At 44.3% G+C, this 21,284-nt stretch overlaps 1 protein-coding gene across 1 annotated transcript; it reads left to right on the top strand.

Moving 5' to 3' along the window:
* The first annotated feature begins 323 nt into the window (after positions 1 to 323).
* LOC138639886 (uncharacterized) lies at positions 324 to 8,497 on the top strand. Its single transcript, XM_069728789.1, has 5 exons — positions 324 to 453; positions 1,168 to 1,488; positions 2,750 to 2,776; positions 7,455 to 7,772; positions 8,114 to 8,497. Exons 1-5 carry the CDS (start codon positions 384 to 386, stop codon positions 8,248 to 8,250), a joined length of 873 nt encoding a protein of 290 aa, XP_069584890.1. The 5' UTR covers positions 324 to 383; the 3' UTR covers positions 8,251 to 8,497.
* The last annotated feature ends 12,787 nt before the right edge of the window (positions 8,498 to 21,284 follow it).

Below are 21,284 nucleotides of genomic sequence, written 5' to 3'. Positions count from 1 at the left end.
GAAATATGTGAGACACTATTCAAAGGTTTCTATCTCTTGTATGGCCATCTTTTTATGAAGGTTGTGACTTTCTAAATTTTGATACATGGATATTTAGAAAGACAAACCTAGCAATCCACTGGGTCCTGTTGTAAATTCAGATCCCTGTACAGGTGTTAAAGGGTATTGTGCCAAGTCTGTCTGAGCCAGCCTTTTAAACTGGTGGTCTCAGACAGACATTACACTTCCCTAATCGTTTACTAACAACATTTGGTTGGTTTACCTTAGCGACAGTGGGCGTTGAAACTGGATATACAGAAAAGGGGGATGTTGTGTTAGTGTTTAGTTGTGGAATATACGCAAGAGGGAAGTAAACCTTTCTCAATCGTTCCTGAAAGTCAGAGATGTCACATGAAAGATTAACGAGAGTCTTCTTGGTCTTCTGTTGGATTCCTTTTGTTTTTGCACAGTTAAGTGAGTTTCAATTTGTTTAGCATTTACTTTTTTGCGCCTAATTTTGTTTCTCTGTGTTTAGTAGTCTCCACTGTGAAGTCTTTCACAGGTCAACCAAGGATTTGTAAGATTGGGCATTGTATACAACCAGCTCGTAGAAATTTCAGCACATATGTTGTTTTAGAGAAAAAGGTTGGTGGTGTGACTTCCACATGTCACATGTATATTTGAGTAACATATTCTGGAAGTAAATTGGCATTTGTTTTTTTCATTTTGCATGCTGCTGCCCGCTTAACGTAATTATCGCCATTGAGTAATTATCCTGGAAGTACAAACATTAAAAGATTGTCTAATTTAGAAAACAAATTTGGAAACATTATGTTACAAAATCATTACATTTACTAAAGAAAAATCCCTCTTTCATAACCCACAAGTAATATAGACCAGAACGAAGCATCTGAATCTGAAGGAATAGGCTAGTCCGTTTATTAGACGAACATCGCATCACTCCAAAGGTACTTTGTGTTATGCTTTGTTTACCCTGGGTGGGGTGGGGGGCACAACACTTGCCTGGTTTCGCCTCAGATTCAGAGTGTCACCTTTAACAATAAGTGATTGTCCAAAGTGGACTACCCTTCTTACTACACAAGTTTTAGACCAGAACTGTAGACTATTGGTGCAATTTCTGGTAAATTTAAAGAGTACTCGTAGGTCTTATTGTCTTTTTTATCCTAGATGCTACCTGTGATGGACCTGCAGAGTTGCTTACTTTTGATGAAGGGGAAGACGCCATACTACAAGTTAGTCGGAATCATGGTCAATTGTCCAATATCAATTGGAACTTTGAACAGCATATCATTGCAATCACAGGACCTGGACAACCATTAAAGCTGGATAAGTATAGCTACAAATATGCTGGAAGACTCTCCAGCTTCAGTGATGGCTCTTTAGTAATTTCAAGGTTGACAGCCAAAGATCGACAGATCTACAGAGCTGAGATATTTGATGGGAACCAGAGGTATCTGTGTGTACAACTTTATGATGTCACAACTGATGGTAAGTTATAAATATTTGACAATGTCTAATTGCTATGGGACAAAACAACGTCTTTTGTGGAACATTTCCATAAGATGATGTGTATAAGGTGTGAATCTTGCATTGACTTGATCATGCATTAATTGGTCAATCATTGACGTCAATAAACATTCTGGATTATATTATATGACCCAATTGGCAACTACCAAATGAATGTCAAAAGAAGGATGGACAGCCTGGGTATAAGGGTATGTACCATCATGTACCAATAACGAGCAAGGAAGGAAAAAAGGAAAGAAGTACAATAGTGATATGCACACCTAGGAATGTACAATAAAATTAATTTTATTAACACTGCATGCTTAAAATCATTAAAACAAATACAAAAACTCATAATAAAATGCAAAATATGGGTGACAATTATGGTCACTATGGGTTGCAGCATAAGCACATATATAACACAACTCCAATGATGGGCCACCAATACAATTATGCTTCAAGGTATAGAAAATGTAGACCTATAATGCTGCACCCAAAAATAATTGGCAACGGTGTCTGACACCATAGAGAATATCAAGTAAAAGTAAATACAGTACAATATGGAAATATTTTCAATAAGGCACACATTGTTGTTAGTAGATAAAAAAGATGGAAAGCACTGACGCCACAAAATAGAGGTGTCACCTTAAACACTGGTGCGAAAATTGGGCCATAACAAAAAATTGCAGAATAGGAGTAAAAAGTAACCCTCATAGGAAGTCAAATGTCTGAAAATAGATAAAATCACCCATAGGAGAACATAATGCAGATCAGCCCAGACACCCCATGGGTATCGCGGTGGAACACAGCTTCATCGGGGAAAGTGTTTGGAAACAGAGGTATCAGTGAAGTATATATACACAACTAATTAAGGAAAATGAGTTACCAGTGGTTGCCATGATGAACGGGGAGAGGGGATAACAGCACTTTGAGGAAGGTACAGGTATAATAGCCGGAATGAGCATCCAAGCGCCATAGCGAATGCCGACACATGCACTCATGTACCCAGAAATGCCATTACATGTCAGCCGGGAGAAGATGGTAGCCAGGGAAGCTAGCGACTCATCTAGTGACCAAAGTGACCAGTTGACAACTACCAGACCTCAGGTAATACTGATGGGACAACTTTGAAAAATAAGAAAATTTAGAGTATGCTAATTCATCCAAACTTTTGTTATATATTATAAACACTTTTTGATTTCAGATCAACAACAATTCTAACTTTTGTTTCTTCTGCTTCTAGCACCTGGTGGAAATTTTCCGAGTGTTGGTAAGTAATTATTTATGTATATCACCAACATCTAGCAATGTGTAGAGATAGTCATCATGTCTGTCTCTGTCCCCAGTGGAACTCAAATTTTCTGAAAACATGAACATATTTGGTCTCACTTACAGTTGTGTGAAAAAGTGCTTGCTTCCTTCCTGTTTTCCTATTCTTTTGCATGTTTGTCACACTTTAAATGTTTCAGATCACCAAACAAATTTAAATTTAAATATTAGACAAAGATAACACATGTAACCACAGAGTGCAGTTTCTAAATGAAGGACTTTATTATTAAAGGAAAAAGAAATTTAAACCTACAGGTGAAAAAGTTATTGCTGCCTAAACCTAATAAATGGTTGGTCCACCTTTAGCAGCAACAACTGCAATCAAGCATTTCTGATAACTGACAATGAGTCTTTTACAATAAACTGGAGGAATTTTAGCCACTCATGTTTGCAGAATTGTTGTAATTCAGCCACACTGGAGGGTTTCTGAGCATGAATCATCTTTTTAAGGTCATGCCACAGCATCTCAATTTTATTGAGGTAAGGACTTTGACTAGGCCACTCCAAAGTCTTAATTTTGTTTTTCTTAAGCCATTTAGAGGTGGACTTGCTGGTGTGTTTTGGATCATTGTCCTGCTGCATAACCAAAGTGCACTTCAGCTTGAAGTCACGAACAGATGGCTGGACATTCTTCTTCAGGAATTTTTTAGAAGACAGCAGAATAAATGGTTCCATTTACCACAGCAAGTTGTTCAGGACCTGAAGAAGCAAAACAGCCCCAGACCATCACACTACCACCACCATATTTTACTGTTGGTATGATGTTCCTTTTTTGAAAGCCTGTGTTATTTCTACGTCAGGTGCAATGGGACATACATCTTCCAAAAAGTTAAACTTTTGTCTCATTAGTCAAAAGAGTTTTCTCTCAAAAGTCTTGGTGATCATCAACATGTTTTCTGTCAAAACTGAGACAAGCCTTTATGTTCTTATTGTTTAGCAGTGGCTTTTGTCTTGGAACACTGTCATGCAGGCCATTTTTGCCCAGTCTCTTTCTTATGGTGGAGTCATGAATACTGATCTTAACTGAGGCACGTGAGGCCTGCAGTTCTTTGGATGTTGTTGTGGGGTCTTTTGTGACCTCTTAGATGATCCGTCATTGCTTTCTTGGAGTAACTTTGGTAGGCTAGCCACTCCTGGGAGGGTTCACCACTGTTTCATGTTTTCACCATTTGTGGATAATAGCTCTCACTGTGGTTCGCTGGAGTCCCAAAGCTTTAGACAGGTCTTTATAACCTTTTCCAGGCTGATAGATCTCAATGACTTTGTCTCTCATTTGTTCGAGAATTTCTTTGGATCACGGCATGATGTCTAGCTTTTGAGGATCTTTAGATCTACTTCATTTTGTAAGGGTACCGTCACACTATATGATTTACCAACGATCACGACCAGCAATACGAACTGGCCGTGATCGTTGGTAAGTCGTTGTGTGGTCGCTGGAGAGCTGTCACACAGACAGCTCTCCAGCGACCAACGATGCTGAAGTCCCTGGGTAACCAGGGTAAACATCGGGTTACTAAGCGCAGGGCCGCGCTTAGTAACCCAATGTTTACCCTGGTTACCAGCGTAAAAAAAACAAACAGTACATACTTACCTTCCGGTGTCTGTCCCTTGCCGTCTGCTTCGCTTCCCGCACTGACTGACTGCCGGCCGGCCGTAAAGTGAAAGCACAGCACAGCGCACTGTGCTCTGCTTTCACTTTACGGCCGGCAGTCAGTCAGTGTGGGAAGCAGACGGCAAGGGACCTGACGGACACCGGAATGTAAGTATGTACTGTTTTTTTTTTTTACTGTTTTTTTTTTTTACATTTACGATGGTAACCAGGATAAACATCGGGTTACTAAGCGCGGCCCTGCGCTTAGTAACCCGATGTTTACCCTGGTTACAAGCGAACGCATCGCTGGATCGGTGTCACACACACCGATCCAGCGATGACAGCGGGAGATCCAGCGACGAAAGAATGTTCCAAACGATCTGCTACGTCATACGATTCTCAGCAGGGTCCCTGATCGCTGCTTCGTGTCAGACACAGCGATATCGTATGGATATCGCTGGAACGTCACGAATCGTACCGTCGTAGCGATCAAAATGGCACTGTGTGACGGTACCCTAAGGCTGGTCCTATTTAAGTGATTTCTTGATTGTGAACAGGTGTGGCAGTACCAGGCCTGGGTGTGGCTAGAGAAATTGAACACAGTTTCCCAAAAATGTGATAAACCACAGTTGATTTATGTTTTCAGGGGGGCAATCACTTTTTCACACAGGGTTCTGGAGGTTTGGATTTCTTTTTCTCTTAATATTAAAGACCCTCATTTAAAAACTGTATTTTGGGATTACTTGTGTTATCTTTGTCTAATATTTAAATTTGTTTGGTAATCCGAAACATTTAAGTGTGACAAACATGCAAAGGAATAGGAATCAGGCAAACAATTTTTCACACAACTGTAAATGGAAGCTTAATATTTTTTCAGTATGTTTTTGAAATGGTGGAAAAAAATGGAGGACGTAGAAAAAAAAAAAAACACAAAGATCATGGGAAGAATATGAAAACTCCATACAGATCTTATTCTTGGTTAGTTTTCATTTTAGGAGCTGCTAACTTGTACTTCACGAGCCATTGATAACTTTTGACCATTGAATAGTTTTAAGAGAGTATGTGTCCTGGAGAAAAAAGTATGTTTTCTATGTTTGTGGTTACCTTAAGATAAAAAAATAGTTGCACCGAGTTTCGGGCTGCAGTCTAGATTGCTTGAGATAACCTAATAGACTTTTCTTGTATGGACAGATCCCAACCATTAAAACATGCTAAATGTGAGATTGATGACTCCACAGCTCTCTCTGCTGCTGCCTTCACTTGCTCTCATGCCCTAACACGGCTTAATCTCTGTACCATTTTCCTCGTACTATCCACAAGGAATCTCTTTGTCTTTATACTGTCAGACACTGATGCCAAAAACACCCAGACATATCAGACTAACATACGCTGAATTTGCTGATATAATTGGCCTTTGTCAACAGTCTAAAGTATATGGGGGCCTCCCAAGTCTCATCCAACAGATGATATTGGGGAAGACAAGGATTTAGCCTTTAAAATTTCAGTCTGCCAATTGTTTTGGTCTTGGTGAGATATGCTGCTACGAGAGAAGAATGGCAGCATCTCTCTCATAGAAAACACAGGCATACATGGTTGTGCTTAAAAGAGTTAGGAGTGATAGGTGTCAGCTGAATGAATGGCTGAACTGAACCATCGTTTGGCCGACATCTTTCTATTGCATATGGGGACTTTAGGAATTTCTGAAATACCCATCCTTTCCTCATGGATTCCTTATCTCTACACTAAAACTCAGCCTGTCACTCACATATCCTGTTTCTGACTTCCGTATGTTTGCTCTTCTACATATCTACACTTTGCGAAAAACAGAAAAACCAGGAGTAAATAATCCAAAGAAAAAATGTACTAAAAAAGTTGTTATCTTTATTACATCACAAAAAGGCAAAATTCTATTATGACAAAAATAGTTTATAGAAAGAGGGATCGATAACAAAAAATGTGGGTCTCAAAGAACATATAATGAGGTGGGTATAGCATTCATCAAAACATATATAAAGTGCTAGTGCTAAGATGGCAAAGTACATTATCAGGTAAACATGGCTCAATACTTGCTATGTGCAATCTTTAACAAACAGGATTCATAGAGTGCCATGTGCCTATATATTAAATTACTACTACCGATCTCATAAATGCAAGAGTGCTCTTACCCATAGTACCTCTTTAAGACATCACAAACGTAGCCCCAATGTGTGTTTTGCGATGGCTTCTTCGAGGGGGGCCATGTTTGAGGTATGTCCCAGCAGTCTTTATATAGAGCTCTACAATTATGTGCAGGTGTTTGGGCGTTCTCCGCGTATGTGTTTCATCAATCGCACCAGGGGTGGGTCACACTCTGCAGCCCATGGCAGTGCGGGTCACGGGAAGTGCCCGATGGCGTCCTTGCTTTCTTCCCTGTTTAAACCCCCTTTTTCTTACTTTGGTGTCCGTAATTATATCTTAACATAGAATCAATAGAGAATTATAATGCCCTTTTGTGTGACCACACCTAATATGGCGTTTATGTAAGCAGCGGTGCCTCTGACAGGAAGTGGGAGGTGCGCATGTCTCTCATCTCCTGATGGCTGGAGCGTCGCACTCGGCGCCTGATAGTGACATGTGCGCATCAATAATGTCATCGGGGACTTCCCTGTGACCCGCACCGCCATGGCTGCAGAGTGTGGCGCACCCCCGGTGCGATTGATGAGACACATGCGCAGAGAATGCCCAAACACCTGCACATAATTGTAGAGCTCTTTATAAAGATCGTTGGGACATTCCTCAAACATGGCCCCCCAAAGAAGCCATCGCGAAACACACATTGGGGCTACATTTGTGGTGTCTTAAAGAGGTAGTATGGGTAAGAGCACTCTTGCATTTATGAGATAGGTAGTAGTAATTTAACATAACCAGCTGATTGACTGAAAGGTAGCTGTTGACTTTTGTTTAGAGCTGTGAATTAAGGTAAATGTTCTATGTGAATAATTCAGAAAAAAAGAAAATAAACTGTCCCTTCATCTCAATATTTTCCTAGCTCTGTCAGAGGCCTGCAGTAACACTATACAAGTCTTTTATAGTGTTGGAGAAAATGTCATTCTGAAGCTTCCAAATAATTCCAGAATTGCAAGCGTATACTGGGACATTAATAACATTGATCATATAGCTACTACACAACCCGGTCGCATTATCTATCGCAAGAATTCCAGTTATAATGGTAAATTGTCTGTGACTATTGATGGATCGATAAAGATATTTAATCTGACCACCAAAGATCAGCATGTCTACAGAGCAGACCATTTCTCCGGTGACTGGGTTCACGTATGTACCCAATATTATGACGTTAGGGTGAAAAGTAAGTAATCGAAAATCTACATTTTCCCTTATAATGACAAGGTTTATCTGGGCTCTCAATGTCATGGGTGCATTACAGAGAATTCTTGTGTTTTGTGGTTATTTCCCAATGATATCTGTGTTGACATCCTAATGTACATTGTGTGGTTACCTTCCAGTGACCTGTGGGCATCATGGCTATGGTGATCAGTTATTTTCCTACTTTCCTTCATCTCAGATTAAAATTTCTTGTGGGAGACAAGAAAACTGACACCATTAGAGATATCATTCAATATTCTGAATCAATATGATCAGTAAACAAATCAACAAAGCGCATTTTCATATTTTTTCTTTTTCCTTCAGAAATCTATGAAGAATTTTCCATTAGTTATGGATTTCAGAAACCACTCCGCCTGGCTCTGTCAGCCTGTATACTTATTGCTACATTCTCTATACTGATTTATCACATCAAAACAGAAAGTGGCAGGACACCTCAGTGAATTCAGACTCAAACAGATCTTGGACAACCAACCTGCTATATTTGACGATAACCACTTTAAGAAAAGGATGTCAAGATGCAACTGAACATTGGGTTATATCGGTGACCGAACATTTGCTGTTCACTATTGGTGATAGTAAATATTATGCTTAGGGGTTATGGGTGTCACATATTTCAATGTATATACTGTAGGAAAAAAAAGTAATGGGGAACATGTCATAATGATTAAATTCAGGTTTTTCATTCAGTCCCATTGCCCCTGATGTATAATGTTCCGTCCTTCGCCATGAAATCTGCCTTTACTAACATGTGAGAATGGCTGGTGGTAAAGAGCTCTCTGATAGAGATGAGTGAACTTGTTCGGAAAGTGTTTGCCAAGTAGCACATGCAGATTTGTGTTCGGTTTCACGAGCATTTTTCCTCAAATTCGGCAAAATTTAGTCACAGTTCGGTAAATCATTGTGTTTCCACTAATGCTTTTGTTATGACTGTGCTGTATTATTATTGGGGGTGCATGGAGGATGTGTTTGATGAAGGAAAAGGTGTGCCTAGGTCAGAGTAGCTGAGGAGTGTAATTTTTTTTATTATTATTAATCACTTAATGTGTGTACATTCCATCAGCCAATCAGGGTGCAGAAACCATCCACAACATCATGACACAAGGTCTTCTGTGATTGACTGCCAAAGTCACATGTCCCTGGACATATAAAAAGTAGCAAAACCTACAAGAAGCAAAATGAGCAAAAACCCTGCTGTCAGTAAATAAGTAAAAAGCAAAAGTGCATTTAAATAACACCGAGTTCTTAGTAATACTGTTTTTGATCAAAAATAGCATAAAAGCCATCCCACCACGACAAGGTGACTCTGATTGTGAGGTCCTACACTGTCTAATATTAAAAAACTTACATTATGTCAAAGTTGACCTCAGTGTGTGAATAAGAGCAGACAAAAGGAGCAAGTTCCAACCAGTGGACACCAGTCTGGGGAAGCCTTTAAATATGATTTCCAGCTCAGGAAAGGGAGGCCACACCCCGGCATGCAGAGAATACAAAAATACAAAGAAAAAACACACAAAATTTGAGCTTGGTTTGAGTTAGTATACATGCAGCACATAAACACATGTTTACATTGGCCATAAAACATGCAAAACCAACAAGAAACAAAATGAGCAAAAACCCTGCTGTAACTAAATAAGTAAAAAGCAAAAGTGTATTTAAATAACAGAGTTCTTAGTATACTGATTTTGATCAAAAATAGCATAAAAGCCATCCCACTGCGACAAGGTGACTCTGATCAGGAGGTCCTATACTGTCTAATATTAAAAACCTTACCATGTGTCAAAGTTGACCTCAGTGTGTGAATAAGGGCAGACAAAAGGACCACTCAAAAATCCTTAGGCCTAATATTGGGGTGCAGCCAGGAGGCCCAATTTGCTAATCCAAATCATTTGGGATGTGTTGCAGTGAGGAATCAAAAGACCACATTTCCTCTTAAAAATCGTTAGGTTTAACAGTGTTGTTCAGGCACACTATCTAAGAAACTAAATAGTGATTGTTCATTTAGTGACAGGTGACTGACAAGTGTGGGCCTAAGGTTGTAAAACAGCAGGATAGAAGAGGGAAAGGGTACATACAACATGAGTGGGAAAAAACGAGGTCTTGGTGGAAGGGGGAATAGGCTCAGCGTTCAACATGTACATGGGTTAGGTGTTAATGTCAATGAAAGCTCAACTGAATAAACACTGTCTCATCCTGTTCAAAGACCACTGACAACATCTGTTATTGGATGGGCTACTCCACTCCCTTCCTTTGGCAGCCACACAGTGGTATGCCTTGTAGATGAGGGCCAGAAAGTGCAAATGCTCCAGTAGATGGCAAGCACTACATTAAGTGGCCTCTCCTCCTATTCCCCTAACTAATCACACACAGTACAATTCTCAGAGGTGGTACCTCAAGTACCTTTGTTTAACCCCAGTCACAAATTACCAAATGCCCAACTGACTATGGGGAACCACAGATGGTCCATCCTGCAGAGCTGTTCACACATTGTATTCCATGGGCATCAGAAGTCTGCTCCAAAGCAGAATCCAAAGGCGGAAAGCATCTGCACCAGTGTCCAACATTTTTTCTTGCTGAATCCTGATGAGGATGACTCAACTCATACTATCTGCCAAATTTTCTAAATAAATTTCAGTAAAGGCAAAAATTGCAATAATTTGACAACTATATGCATGAACCAGCACATGCGCGATCAACATGCCTTAGTGTGGGAATCTCACTGCGCTAAAATGCAGACTAGTGGGCCTCACCATCCACTGCTGTCCCATCAACCACATGTATTTCTTCCTCCTCCATCACCGTGCCAAGTCTTCTCACATGGGACTCTGGCAGCAGAAACTTCAAATGTTTACCCCCTATAGTCAGGGTGAGTGAGAACCCGTCAGCTGTTACAGAAGTGGACGTGACTGCTGTTTTTGTGTCACCTAGCACAACACATCTTTCTCAATCCACCATAGCACTACACTCACAGTCCAGCAATTTGTCTTGTTCTCCTTACTCCACCCTCTCTGAACACAGCAGCCAGCCCTCGGTCCCACAGTTGTGGTCACGTAAAAGAATGTCTCCTTCTACACATGCCAAAGCTAAGAACTTAAACTTCACCATCTCCAATCTGTTGGCCATGGAAATGCTGCCTTTCTGCGTTGGTGGATACAGATGGTTTCAGAAAGATGATGACCATCGCAGTCCCCCAGTACCAGTTGCCCAGTCACCATTGCTTCTCTAGGAAAGCTGTGCCTACCATACACCTGCATGTCTCAGACAACATCACCCATTACAAGAAAAAAGATATGCCTATATGCCTGTCAGGGTGCATTTCACCACTGACACCTGGACAAGCAAACATGGGCAGGAGCGTTACATCTCGCTGATTGGGCACTAGGTGATTCTGTTGGCTTTGGGGGCAGGCGGGCAAGGGGCTGTTCTACAAGTTTTAGATTTCCCAAGGCTTGCTGGACACACCTCTGTATCTAACATTTCCTCCACTACTTCTGGCTCCTCCACCTCCTCTAGGGCCTCCACCTGTGCCCTCAACCTCTCCCTTAATTAGACACGCATTCTAAAAGTGCAGATAAATTCCCCACACCTCTGTTTTGCACAGCTACGGCTCACTGCAATCAGGTAGTGTTCAAGTTAATATGCCTTGGGGATCACAGTCACACAACTCAAGACTTATGGACAGCTATCCAGGTCGAGTTAGAGCAATGGCTGTCTCCACTGATCCTAAAGCCTGGTAACGCCGTGTGTGATAACAGTGCAAACCTGGTGGCGGCCCTACTCTGGGGCATCCTCAAACATGTGCCTTGCATGGTTCACGTCCTCAACCTGATGGTACAGAAATTTCTCCACCACTATCCCAGCCTGGATGCGCTGCTGTAAAAAGCACAGTCATTGTGTGCTCACTTACGATGATCGCACAGAAGTCTTTCAGTCTATTGGTTAACTGTTTGATTTGCGATGTTCTGACACAGTGGAATTCCACTCTACACATGTTGCAGCAACTGTGGCAGCAACGATGAGCCCTGGTGCAGTATGTTCTTTTGCATAGCTTGGGCCAACACAATATGGACATGGTGCAAATCACTCTTGCAGATTGGGCACAGATTAAGGACCTCTGCACCCTTCTGCACAGTTTTGAAATGGCTACTAAGATGGCTAGCGCTGACGAGGCCGTCATCAGCATCACTATTCCAGTCATCTGCATGCTGGAGTACACTTTGAATAGTCTGCATGAAGAGATGGTGGTACCAGAGGAAGAGGTGAAAATAGAGGAGGATGAGAAAGGGATAACAGTATCTCAAATATTCGGACTGTTATTGCACAGGCGGGGGCCATGGGAACGTGGCTTACAGCGATCGAGCGGGGCTCATGACACCAGACAATCTGTTAGTGAAAGTGCAGGAGCCGAGAAACAAATGGAAGAAGACGAGAAGGAAGAGATGATGGACGCACAAGAGTCAGGAGATGAACAGAATAATTATCCCCTCTCTGTCCATGGTTTTAATATTCATAGAAAACAGCTGCACACTAAAAACTTGAAGGTTATGCAAAAAGTATTCTTTCTTTATTTATGCGTACAAACATCACCAGGTGCTCAGTAGTGTATGAATGGTTTGACGGACAATAAGGTTAACGTTTCGACCTGGGATGGTCTTTGTCAAAACCTCACTTTTAGTAAAGGTACAGGATATGTAAGAAAGACTTAGTCCCGTTCGGGCGGTGTCTGAAGAGGCATAAGCGCGCTATGCCCGTCACATTGGTGACTGCATCACCGCTACTGAGCACTTGGTGATGTTTGTCAGGGGAGAATTATAATAGGGTCAATCTGGGCGGTAGCCCAGGGCCCAGTGGTTTAGGGGGGCCCTGGGCTACCGCTCAGATTGCCTGCCGCCATCAGGGCATTACTGCCCTGACTGGCGTATGGGCCCGGTGGGCAGAGGGGGCCCGCATCGGGCCCCATCTCATCTGCTCACCGGGCCCCTACCGGCGCTACGGCAGTTTCACCTATTGATGTGCGGGCGCGCCCCCGCACGTCAATAGTTAACAACAGCTGCCAGCCAATTGGAGGCTGGCAGGTGAAGTCGGCCACAGGAGCAGCACACACGTCGCCGGCGTCTGACGTCATTGTCAGTCGCTGGCGAGTGCGCACTGCTGGAGGGAGCTCGCCGCTGGAGCGCAGGTCAGGTGAGGAGAACTGTCTTTTTTTTTTTTTGCGAACGGCAATCCAGGGGTCCCGGGCGGGCAGGAATGCTGGACACTGTCTGTGGGCAATATGCTGGACACACTGGGGGCAATATGGTGGAGTCAGACACTGGGGCAGATTGCTGGACACACTGGGGCAATATGCTGGACACACTGGGGGTAATATGCTGGACTGGACACACTGGGGCAGATTGCTGGACACACTGGGGGCAATGCTGGACGCACTGGGGCAGATTGCTGGACACACTGGGGCAATATGCTGGACATACTGGGGCAGATTGCTGGACACACTGGGGGTAATATGCTGGACACACTGGGGCAGATTGCTGGACACACTGGGGGTAATATGCTGGACACACTGGGGTGGGGCAGATTGCTGGACACACTGGGGGCAATATGCTGGAGTCAGACACTGGGGCAGATTGCTGGACACACTGGGGCACTTTGCTGGACATACTGGGGCAGATTGCTGGACACACTGGGGGTAGTATGCTGGACACACTGGGGCAGATTGCTGGACATACTGGGGGTAATATGCTGGACACACTGGGGCAGCTTGCTGGACACACTGGGGGCAATGCTGTAGACACTGGGGCAGATTGCTGGACACACTGGGGGCAGAGATGCTGGACACTGGGTGCAGAGATGCTGGACACTGGGGGCAAAGATGCTGGACACTGGGGGCAGAGATGCTGGGCACTGGGGGCAGAGATGCTGGGCACTGGGGGCAGAGATGCTGGACACTGGGGGCAGAGATGCTGGACACTGGCGCAGAGATGCTGAGCACTGGGGGCAGAGATGCTGGACACTGGGGCAGAGATGCTGGACACTGGGGGCAGAGATGCTGGACACTGGGGAAAGAGATGCTGAACACTGGGGGCAGAGATGCTGGACACTGGGGGCAGAGTTGCTGGACACTGGGAGCAGAGATGCTGGACACTGGGGGCAGACATGCTGGACACTGGGGGCAGACATGCTGGACACTGGGGGCAGAGAAGCTGGACACTGGGGGCAGAGATGCTGGACACTGGGGACAGAGATGCTGGACACACTGAGGGCATGATTGGAGACATGGGGCAGAATGAAAGACATGGGGCAGGATTGGAGACAGATCGTGCAGGATCATGGGACAGGATGGATACGATGGAGACTGATGGGGCAGGATGGGGAGATCATATGGGGCAGGATGGATACTCATGAGGGCAGGATGGGAGAACATATGGCTGAAGCCAGAAATGAGATACACGGGGCCAGGATGGGGGATATTATTATTACCATAGGGGCTAATTAAGGGATATTATTACTAAAGTGATGTATTTATTTTATTTTTTGAGGACACTGTTTTAAAGGGGGGGGGGTCCTGTTACTGTGTAGAGTGACGCTATGTAGCCTCTTTTTCTTCATGTGGTGTAATGTAGAAGTTGGGAAAAATTAAGTAATGTGTTCTGCAAGCGGAGCTCGAGATAACTGTGTTATTTCCTGCAGAGATGAGTCCTGGCTGGATGAAGTGATGGCGGTCTGTGCTGGATGAAAGATGAAGGACTTCACCTAGAGACGTCACTGGTGAGTCAGTGTTACCTATACACTGACACTATACACTGTATACTATATACTGAACTGAAGGGTAAATTGACAAGATCAATGGATGTTTGACAGGTTATAGTTTCACACAGCAACTATTTTTCTGGAATAATCAGGTACATGATGACCCCGTCGCATGACCCCGTCGCATAACCCCGTCACATGACCGAGGGCCCACAGTGTCTGAACAGCCCGGGGCCCTGGCTACCCTTAATCCACCCCTGATGTTTGTACACATAAATAAAGAATACATTTTGCATAACCTTCAAGTTTTTAGTGTGTGGCTGTTTCTATGAATATTGTGAGTATTTGTTCAACCTGCACCCACTGCTGCAGGATACAGAGTGCACCACATTTCTTCAGACTGTTGTCCATGGTTGGCGGGAGGGAACAGAGGAAGCAACTTTGTGTTACCCCATGTCATGGTCTGCTGAGTTTCTGGGATTAGGTGGTTTTAGGGTTAACTTGGATGGCCTCACTCTGGGATTTTGGGAGGCTTTTTATAGCCTCATTGTGGAGCCACCCTCTGTCGCTTATACTCTGACTCTTGGCCGAATGTGTGTGACCCTGTTGTGCCTGTATTTTGTGCCTGTGCTTTGTGCCTCTGCTAATTAATGCTTGTCTGGTTCTGATCTGGTTCTGTCCCCGTTTAGAGTTCTGTCTGTCCCTTTTGTACTGCGCTGCTATCTCTGTGTATGACTACTTGCTTACGTTCTGACTATTCTCTGCTCGTCCCTTCTGTACCGCGCCGCCCTCTCTGTGTCTGACCCCCATTTCTACGACTTCAGTTTTCTTTTCCTCTATTTCAGGGTGCCTGTAGAATCCTGCACTTATCTTCAGTAGCAGGACGCTAAGCCCCGCCCTCTGTGGTCACATGATCATAGGTCCTTCTGTTTCCATCTACCTTTAGCTCTCTGCGCAGGTCCTATCTGCCTGAGCTTTCCTTGTGCCATCTGACCCCGGGATCTCCCACAGTGTGGGTGAGTCACCCTGCTCAGCCGTGGCAGCACGCCGGTGCTGACAGGGTTCTGATACCCCACCTATAACGCCACCATGGACTTAGACCTCATGGAAGCACTCGAAACATGAGAACCTTCTTGCTGTCCTATCTTGAATATGAATATTTCCTATGAATATTTCTTAAAGTTAGAAATATTGCTGACTACTGGGTTGCCACTCTGTTAGATCCACTGTACAAGAGTTAATTTAGCCAGGTGCTTCCCCCTTGGAAATGGATACACGCATGCTGGAGTATTGAAACATGCATGTAGACAATCTTAACAGTGGTTTTCCTCAAGACACTAGTGAGGCACCCAGTGTGCATCGCAGTTCTAGACGTCCAACCCCAGGAATGTCCAGGCGTCATCGCAAAAACGTTAGCAGCAGTGTATGCGGCATTGAAACGGGGTCAAGGGTGGTAGTCATGCTGAGGGGCTTCTGTGTTTCCATACCCTGGCACTCCGCTACATAAACATCATGTTGTCATGGTTTGGACAGGGTTAATGCCCTGCCCTTTCAGGGTTAATTGTTGTGGCCTCATTTTGGATCTGGGAGAAATATTTATACCCAGGCTGGACTAGGATTCTCTGTCAGTTATACTTTCATTTTGTCTGTGTACCTGACTACCTGGTGTGCTTGTGCATACTGTGTTGTTTGTTTGCTCTCAATGCTTTATCTAGTCTTTTTGATCCTCTTGGCCTCCCTGCTTTGTGTTTCAATTCATTCGCTTACTCAGCTTTCTGATCTCTGGCTTCCCCTGACTATCCTTCTGTCTCACCCTCCAGTTTTTTCACAAACATGGCACCGTAATCTTCATACTTCAAGGACATTTCCTTTCCTAAACTGTCCCTGGTCTTTCCTGCCATTTCTCATTCCCATTCCGTATCCTCCGATACCGCAGCTCCCTGAGTAGCTGTGCTACCTTCTTCCTGATGCTCCCTGTCCACTTTCCCCATCCTGGGCGAAATTAAAGGATGCCACTGCTAATCCTTTTCAGACGTTCCGGGATTTATTATAAGGCCTAGCCGCTGTTTCTCTCATGCTGCTCTGATCCTCTCCACCTCGTGTCTCATACCGCCCATAGGGCCTGGACTTTTGAGCTTCTCCTCACAGACTCGTCCCTCTCACAACCTGATGGCTCTGCTCAACTCTTCTAACTGATTACCTCAGGGAGACACTCTTCCTGCCACAACCTGGCCCCGTCCCCTTTCTCGACTGTCACTATTCTGAAACCAGTTCTGAACCTAACTCAATCTAATCTCCTACTCTACAGTGCCCCCAGTGCTCTAACTTCTAAATGACCCTTTATTAATACTAAGCCTTACTCTATCACTATATCTCCCTATCTCTATCCCAAACCCATAAAGATATATATAACTTACTCAGTACATATACATAAGCACACTGTTTGACATGTTAATACACAATAAAACAATATCACATAACACATCACTTTATATGTGAAATGTACCCGCTTTATTAGGAAAGTGTGCAAAGGCATGCAGGGCATAAGCTAGCCTCCCATACACCCTTTACAGCATAAGCAATTTCTGTGAGTTGTTTGCCACATTTTTTAGACCAGCTCATGCACCAGATGAGCAGAGTAAAAGTCTGACACATTGTGAGAGACTGGAGAGGATGATGCAGGAGTATCTGGAGCTCAATATCTATGCCATCTGGGGGGTTTGAACCCTTTCACATTTTGGTCTTCAAAAATGGAAGAGTAGCCTGACCTTGCCTGTCACACCTTGGAGATTGTCATGCTCAGCAGCCAGCGTTCTCTCAGAATGTGTCTTTAGCGCTGCTGTTGGTGTCCTAACAGATAAGCACATCCGGCTGTCCCCTGAAAATGTAGACTTCCTAACTTTCAACAAAATAAACAAGTTGTCATGCCGTTCTGTCTGTTTCTGGTTTTTGGCACAACAATGCATATGTTTGCTTTAACCCATTGCTCTTTTCCCCCTAAGTTGAGCCGGGATACTGTTGGCTGTTACTTGGATGGAGCCTTCTCAGTTCCCTGCTCTGCTGCACAGTCGTACATGGGTTTTTAGGTATTTGCCCTGCTGCATACCTTCCTCATGTGCAGTCCCTGGTTGCTGCTGTGTAGCTGTCCACGGGTTGTGAGGTCATTTGCAGCTGGTGCATGACTTTCGACGTTGGTCAGTTCATGCAGTTTCAGTCAGGTGTCCTGAGCCTCAGATCCTGCACTATTTGTGCTGTAATGGTTTCTGTTTGTGCTTAGGGCGTGTGCGGCCACACCTCCACTGCTTTTATCAGGGTGAGGGTGTGTACTTCAAATGCTGTTCACAGCAAATTGCTGCTCCTATATAAGGTTCCCCTGCCCTATGGGCGGGGCCTGAGCTACTCACAAAGCTCCTGAACTTTGCTATGTGTGTTTGTGTTCCTGCACCTCTCCTGTCTATGTACCAAAGTCCTTGCCTTGATTCCTGTTTTGTCCTGTTCTGGCGCCTTTCCTGGAGGTGGTATATCCAGGCCCGAATCCTTGATCCTGTACCTGTCCTGTACCTGAACCTGTCTGAACTGTGTCTGCTGTGATTATGTTCCTGGAATCCCCCTGCATCTGGAGCCTCACTCCCAGTGACTATGAGTCTCTTGAAACCGGTGTTTCGGCTGAGCATCTACTACTCTGTGCTCTGACTACCATGCGGTGTTAACCCCATCTGGCTCATGTCCAGTACAGCGGTGCTTGCACCATCATGCTTGAGTTCCTTCTTAGGTCCGATGCCCGGAGCCCGACGACCGCAGTCTGGAACCTGATGACCACTGTCTGGAGCTTGGAGCCTGATGACTCTAGTGGTGCCTGTAGGTCGTGTCGGATGTCTGGAACCGAATGACTCCTGTCTGATGTTTGCCGGTGACCCTGGGTCCAGATGTCCTCATGTCCTGTCTGTATCCTGATGTCCTGCCTGTGTCTTGATGACTTCATGGACCTTGATGTCCTGATATCCTGTCTGTTCTCTGATGTCCTGATGTCCTCCCTCTGTCTGATATCCTGATGTAACTGATGCCCTGGGCTGCTATGCCAGTGTCCCAGCCGACGACCTGGGCTGCCACGTCAGTGTCCCAGATGTCTATCCGGTATCCCTGATTTCCTGATTTAACCTGATTACCTGGGCTGCCACGCCAGTGTCCCAGCTGATGACCTGGGCTGCCACGCCAGTGTCCCAGATGTCTGTCCAGTATTCCTGTGTCCTGATGCCCTGCCTGTGTCCTGATGTCCTGAGGTCTTTCCTGAGTCCAGATGTCCTGATGTCCTGTCTGTATCCTGATGTCTTGCCTGCGCCCTGATGTCATTGTGTACCCTGATGTCCTGCCTGTGTCCTGATGTCCAGCCTATGTGTGCCTCGGTGATCCGTTGGTGCCTTGGGGTCCACTGGGTGGTACCCTTCTGAGGTGTGGAATCGGGAACCTGACATCGTCATGTTTTGTTTATGTACTGTGTGACTTAACTTTAGTAAGCTTTACCTTCTCTATACCTGAAGTTGTGCGGTGTAATATAGTCCTATGTGTCTCTTTCCCTGTCCACATGCTCAGCTGCCACAGAACCCCGGTCGCTGCCCTCCCCTAGTTTGGGTAGGCCAGGTTCCCCTCTGCAGTTTAAAGGGTCCGTATTGCGTCTCTGGGGGACGCGCGCCCCTCACCTTCTGAGGTTGGTCGGCTTGGGGGCATCTATGGGCTGGGCCGCATCTGCGGCTGCAGCTGACCGTGACATAAGTCACTTTAGTGGTATGCACTATGCAGCAATAATTTTTTGAAATGTGGAGACTTCAAGTTGGGTTTCCATCTGGTGGGTTGCCTGTGTAGGTAGGGCTCCCAGACAGGCCAACCTACACTTACTTTCAGTCAACTATCTGTGTTAATTTCCTTACATTTTTCTGCCAATAGTACAGTATAAAACTGATATTTCTGCCGTCTGAATGTAGCTGGAAAAAAAAAATTGGAGGTATTGCATGAGGTATCAGGTCTACCAGCTTAGAACGCTACACCTCTCCCTTAACCACCAGGTCCTCATTGAAGCTTCAATTCAAAGCTCTAAATGCTTACCCAGACCCTGATGCCTCATGCATGGGCCATGGTTGACTGCTGCTGTGCCATTTGCAAATTTCTACTGTGGGTTAAATGATGCTACTTTTCATGGTGTTTGTCCCTAATTTTAGTTGTTTTGGACGCTTTTTGTGACCCCTTAAGATGTTGTGTATATGTTTGGTTTGGTCTCCCATTGAATTTGATGGGGTTCTGGTATGTTCATCAAACTGTTCAGCGAAGGTCTAAACGTTCAGCAAATTGAACCAGACAGAACCTTGAAAGGTTCGCTCATCTCTACTCTCTGGTACCAGTGCGGTTGTGTAATAGAAGCCACCGGTGTAACAAGTCCTTCTATGACCTGTCTTCCCTTTTGAATCTGCCCTCATCACCTGTGATTGACATTATTGAAAAGTGGAAGGAACTGCAACTCAGCCACAAAATATAGATCCTGTAATGTTACATAGCGAGGTCACCAGTTGCTGAGGAGCAGAGGGCAAAAAGTCAGCAGCGCTCTCCGGCTCCATAACTGCCATGTCCAAACTTCCTCTGGAATTAATAGCAGCACATATTCCCTCACTGAGAGCTTCATGGCATGGGTTTTCATGATTACTCTTCTAGCAAAATACCAAGCGTTGGATGGAGTACGCAAAGCTGCCATTACTGGACCCTGGAGAAAGCGTGCTCTATTAAGTGATGGCTCACGATCTTACTATGGTTACGTAATCAAATAATTAATTTCCCTAATCTATTATCCCATTTTATTTGTCTGCATCTCCCTTATTTCTCCCAAACCTTTGATCCCAAAATCAATAACATTGTGACATGATTCCAGTCACATATATATTTTTTATATGTCATAGTTTTTAAGTTGCTTCTATACAACCACCATATCATTTTCTTTCTAAACAATGTGTTGAAAAACTTGTTTGCATGATATTGTTTCCGGTATATTGGGGCAGCACCCATCACATGCTGTTTCACTTCTCCTAGTAGTAATAGACTTCACTCATATTTCCTGTGCTATCATTGTTTTCATTTTCCTTTTTTTATGTGAGGTGAAAAGGTTGATAAAGACACAAATACTCACATTACACTATCACCATGTATACACAGAACATAGAATGAAAATTTCAGTTATCAATAGGTAGAAGTTGGTTATGGATGTCCTGGTATCAGTAATCATGATGCTGTATCTTGCCACATCAGGTCCCTTCTAGTGGTGGGCGAGCACTAAAATGCTCGGGTGCTCATTGCTCGGGTCGAGCAAATTGGAATACTCGGGTACTCGGCCAGAACAACAAGCTCAATGTAAGTCTATGGGAGACCCGAGTATTTTTACCGCGATCCCCCCGGGGTCCTTTTAAGGTCTAAAAAGTCTGAAAATGATGGAAACACTGCTCAAATGACACAGTGACCTCATGGGAAAGCATTCCAGACTCCTAGTTCACAGCCTTAATAATTTTTTTCCGAGATTCATGGCCTTTTTCCCGATGCCACAAAAAACACATGAAATCAAAACCAAAATGGGTTTTGCTTGAAAATATGTCAAGGTACATCCTTTGCAGGTTAATGACTTGCCTGTAAGGCCAAATATTTAACCTCAGACCGAAAATGTCCTCTCCCACTTAGGCTTAGTTCAGACGCTGCG

The sequence above is a fragment of the Ranitomeya imitator genome, chromosome 1 (assembly GCF_032444005.1).
Source record: "Ranitomeya imitator isolate aRanImi1 chromosome 1, aRanImi1.pri, whole genome shotgun sequence".
Classification (NCBI taxonomy): Eukaryota; Metazoa; Chordata; class Amphibia; order Anura; family Dendrobatidae; genus Ranitomeya; species Ranitomeya imitator.
This window is presented reverse-complemented; position numbering and strand designations above follow the sequence as displayed.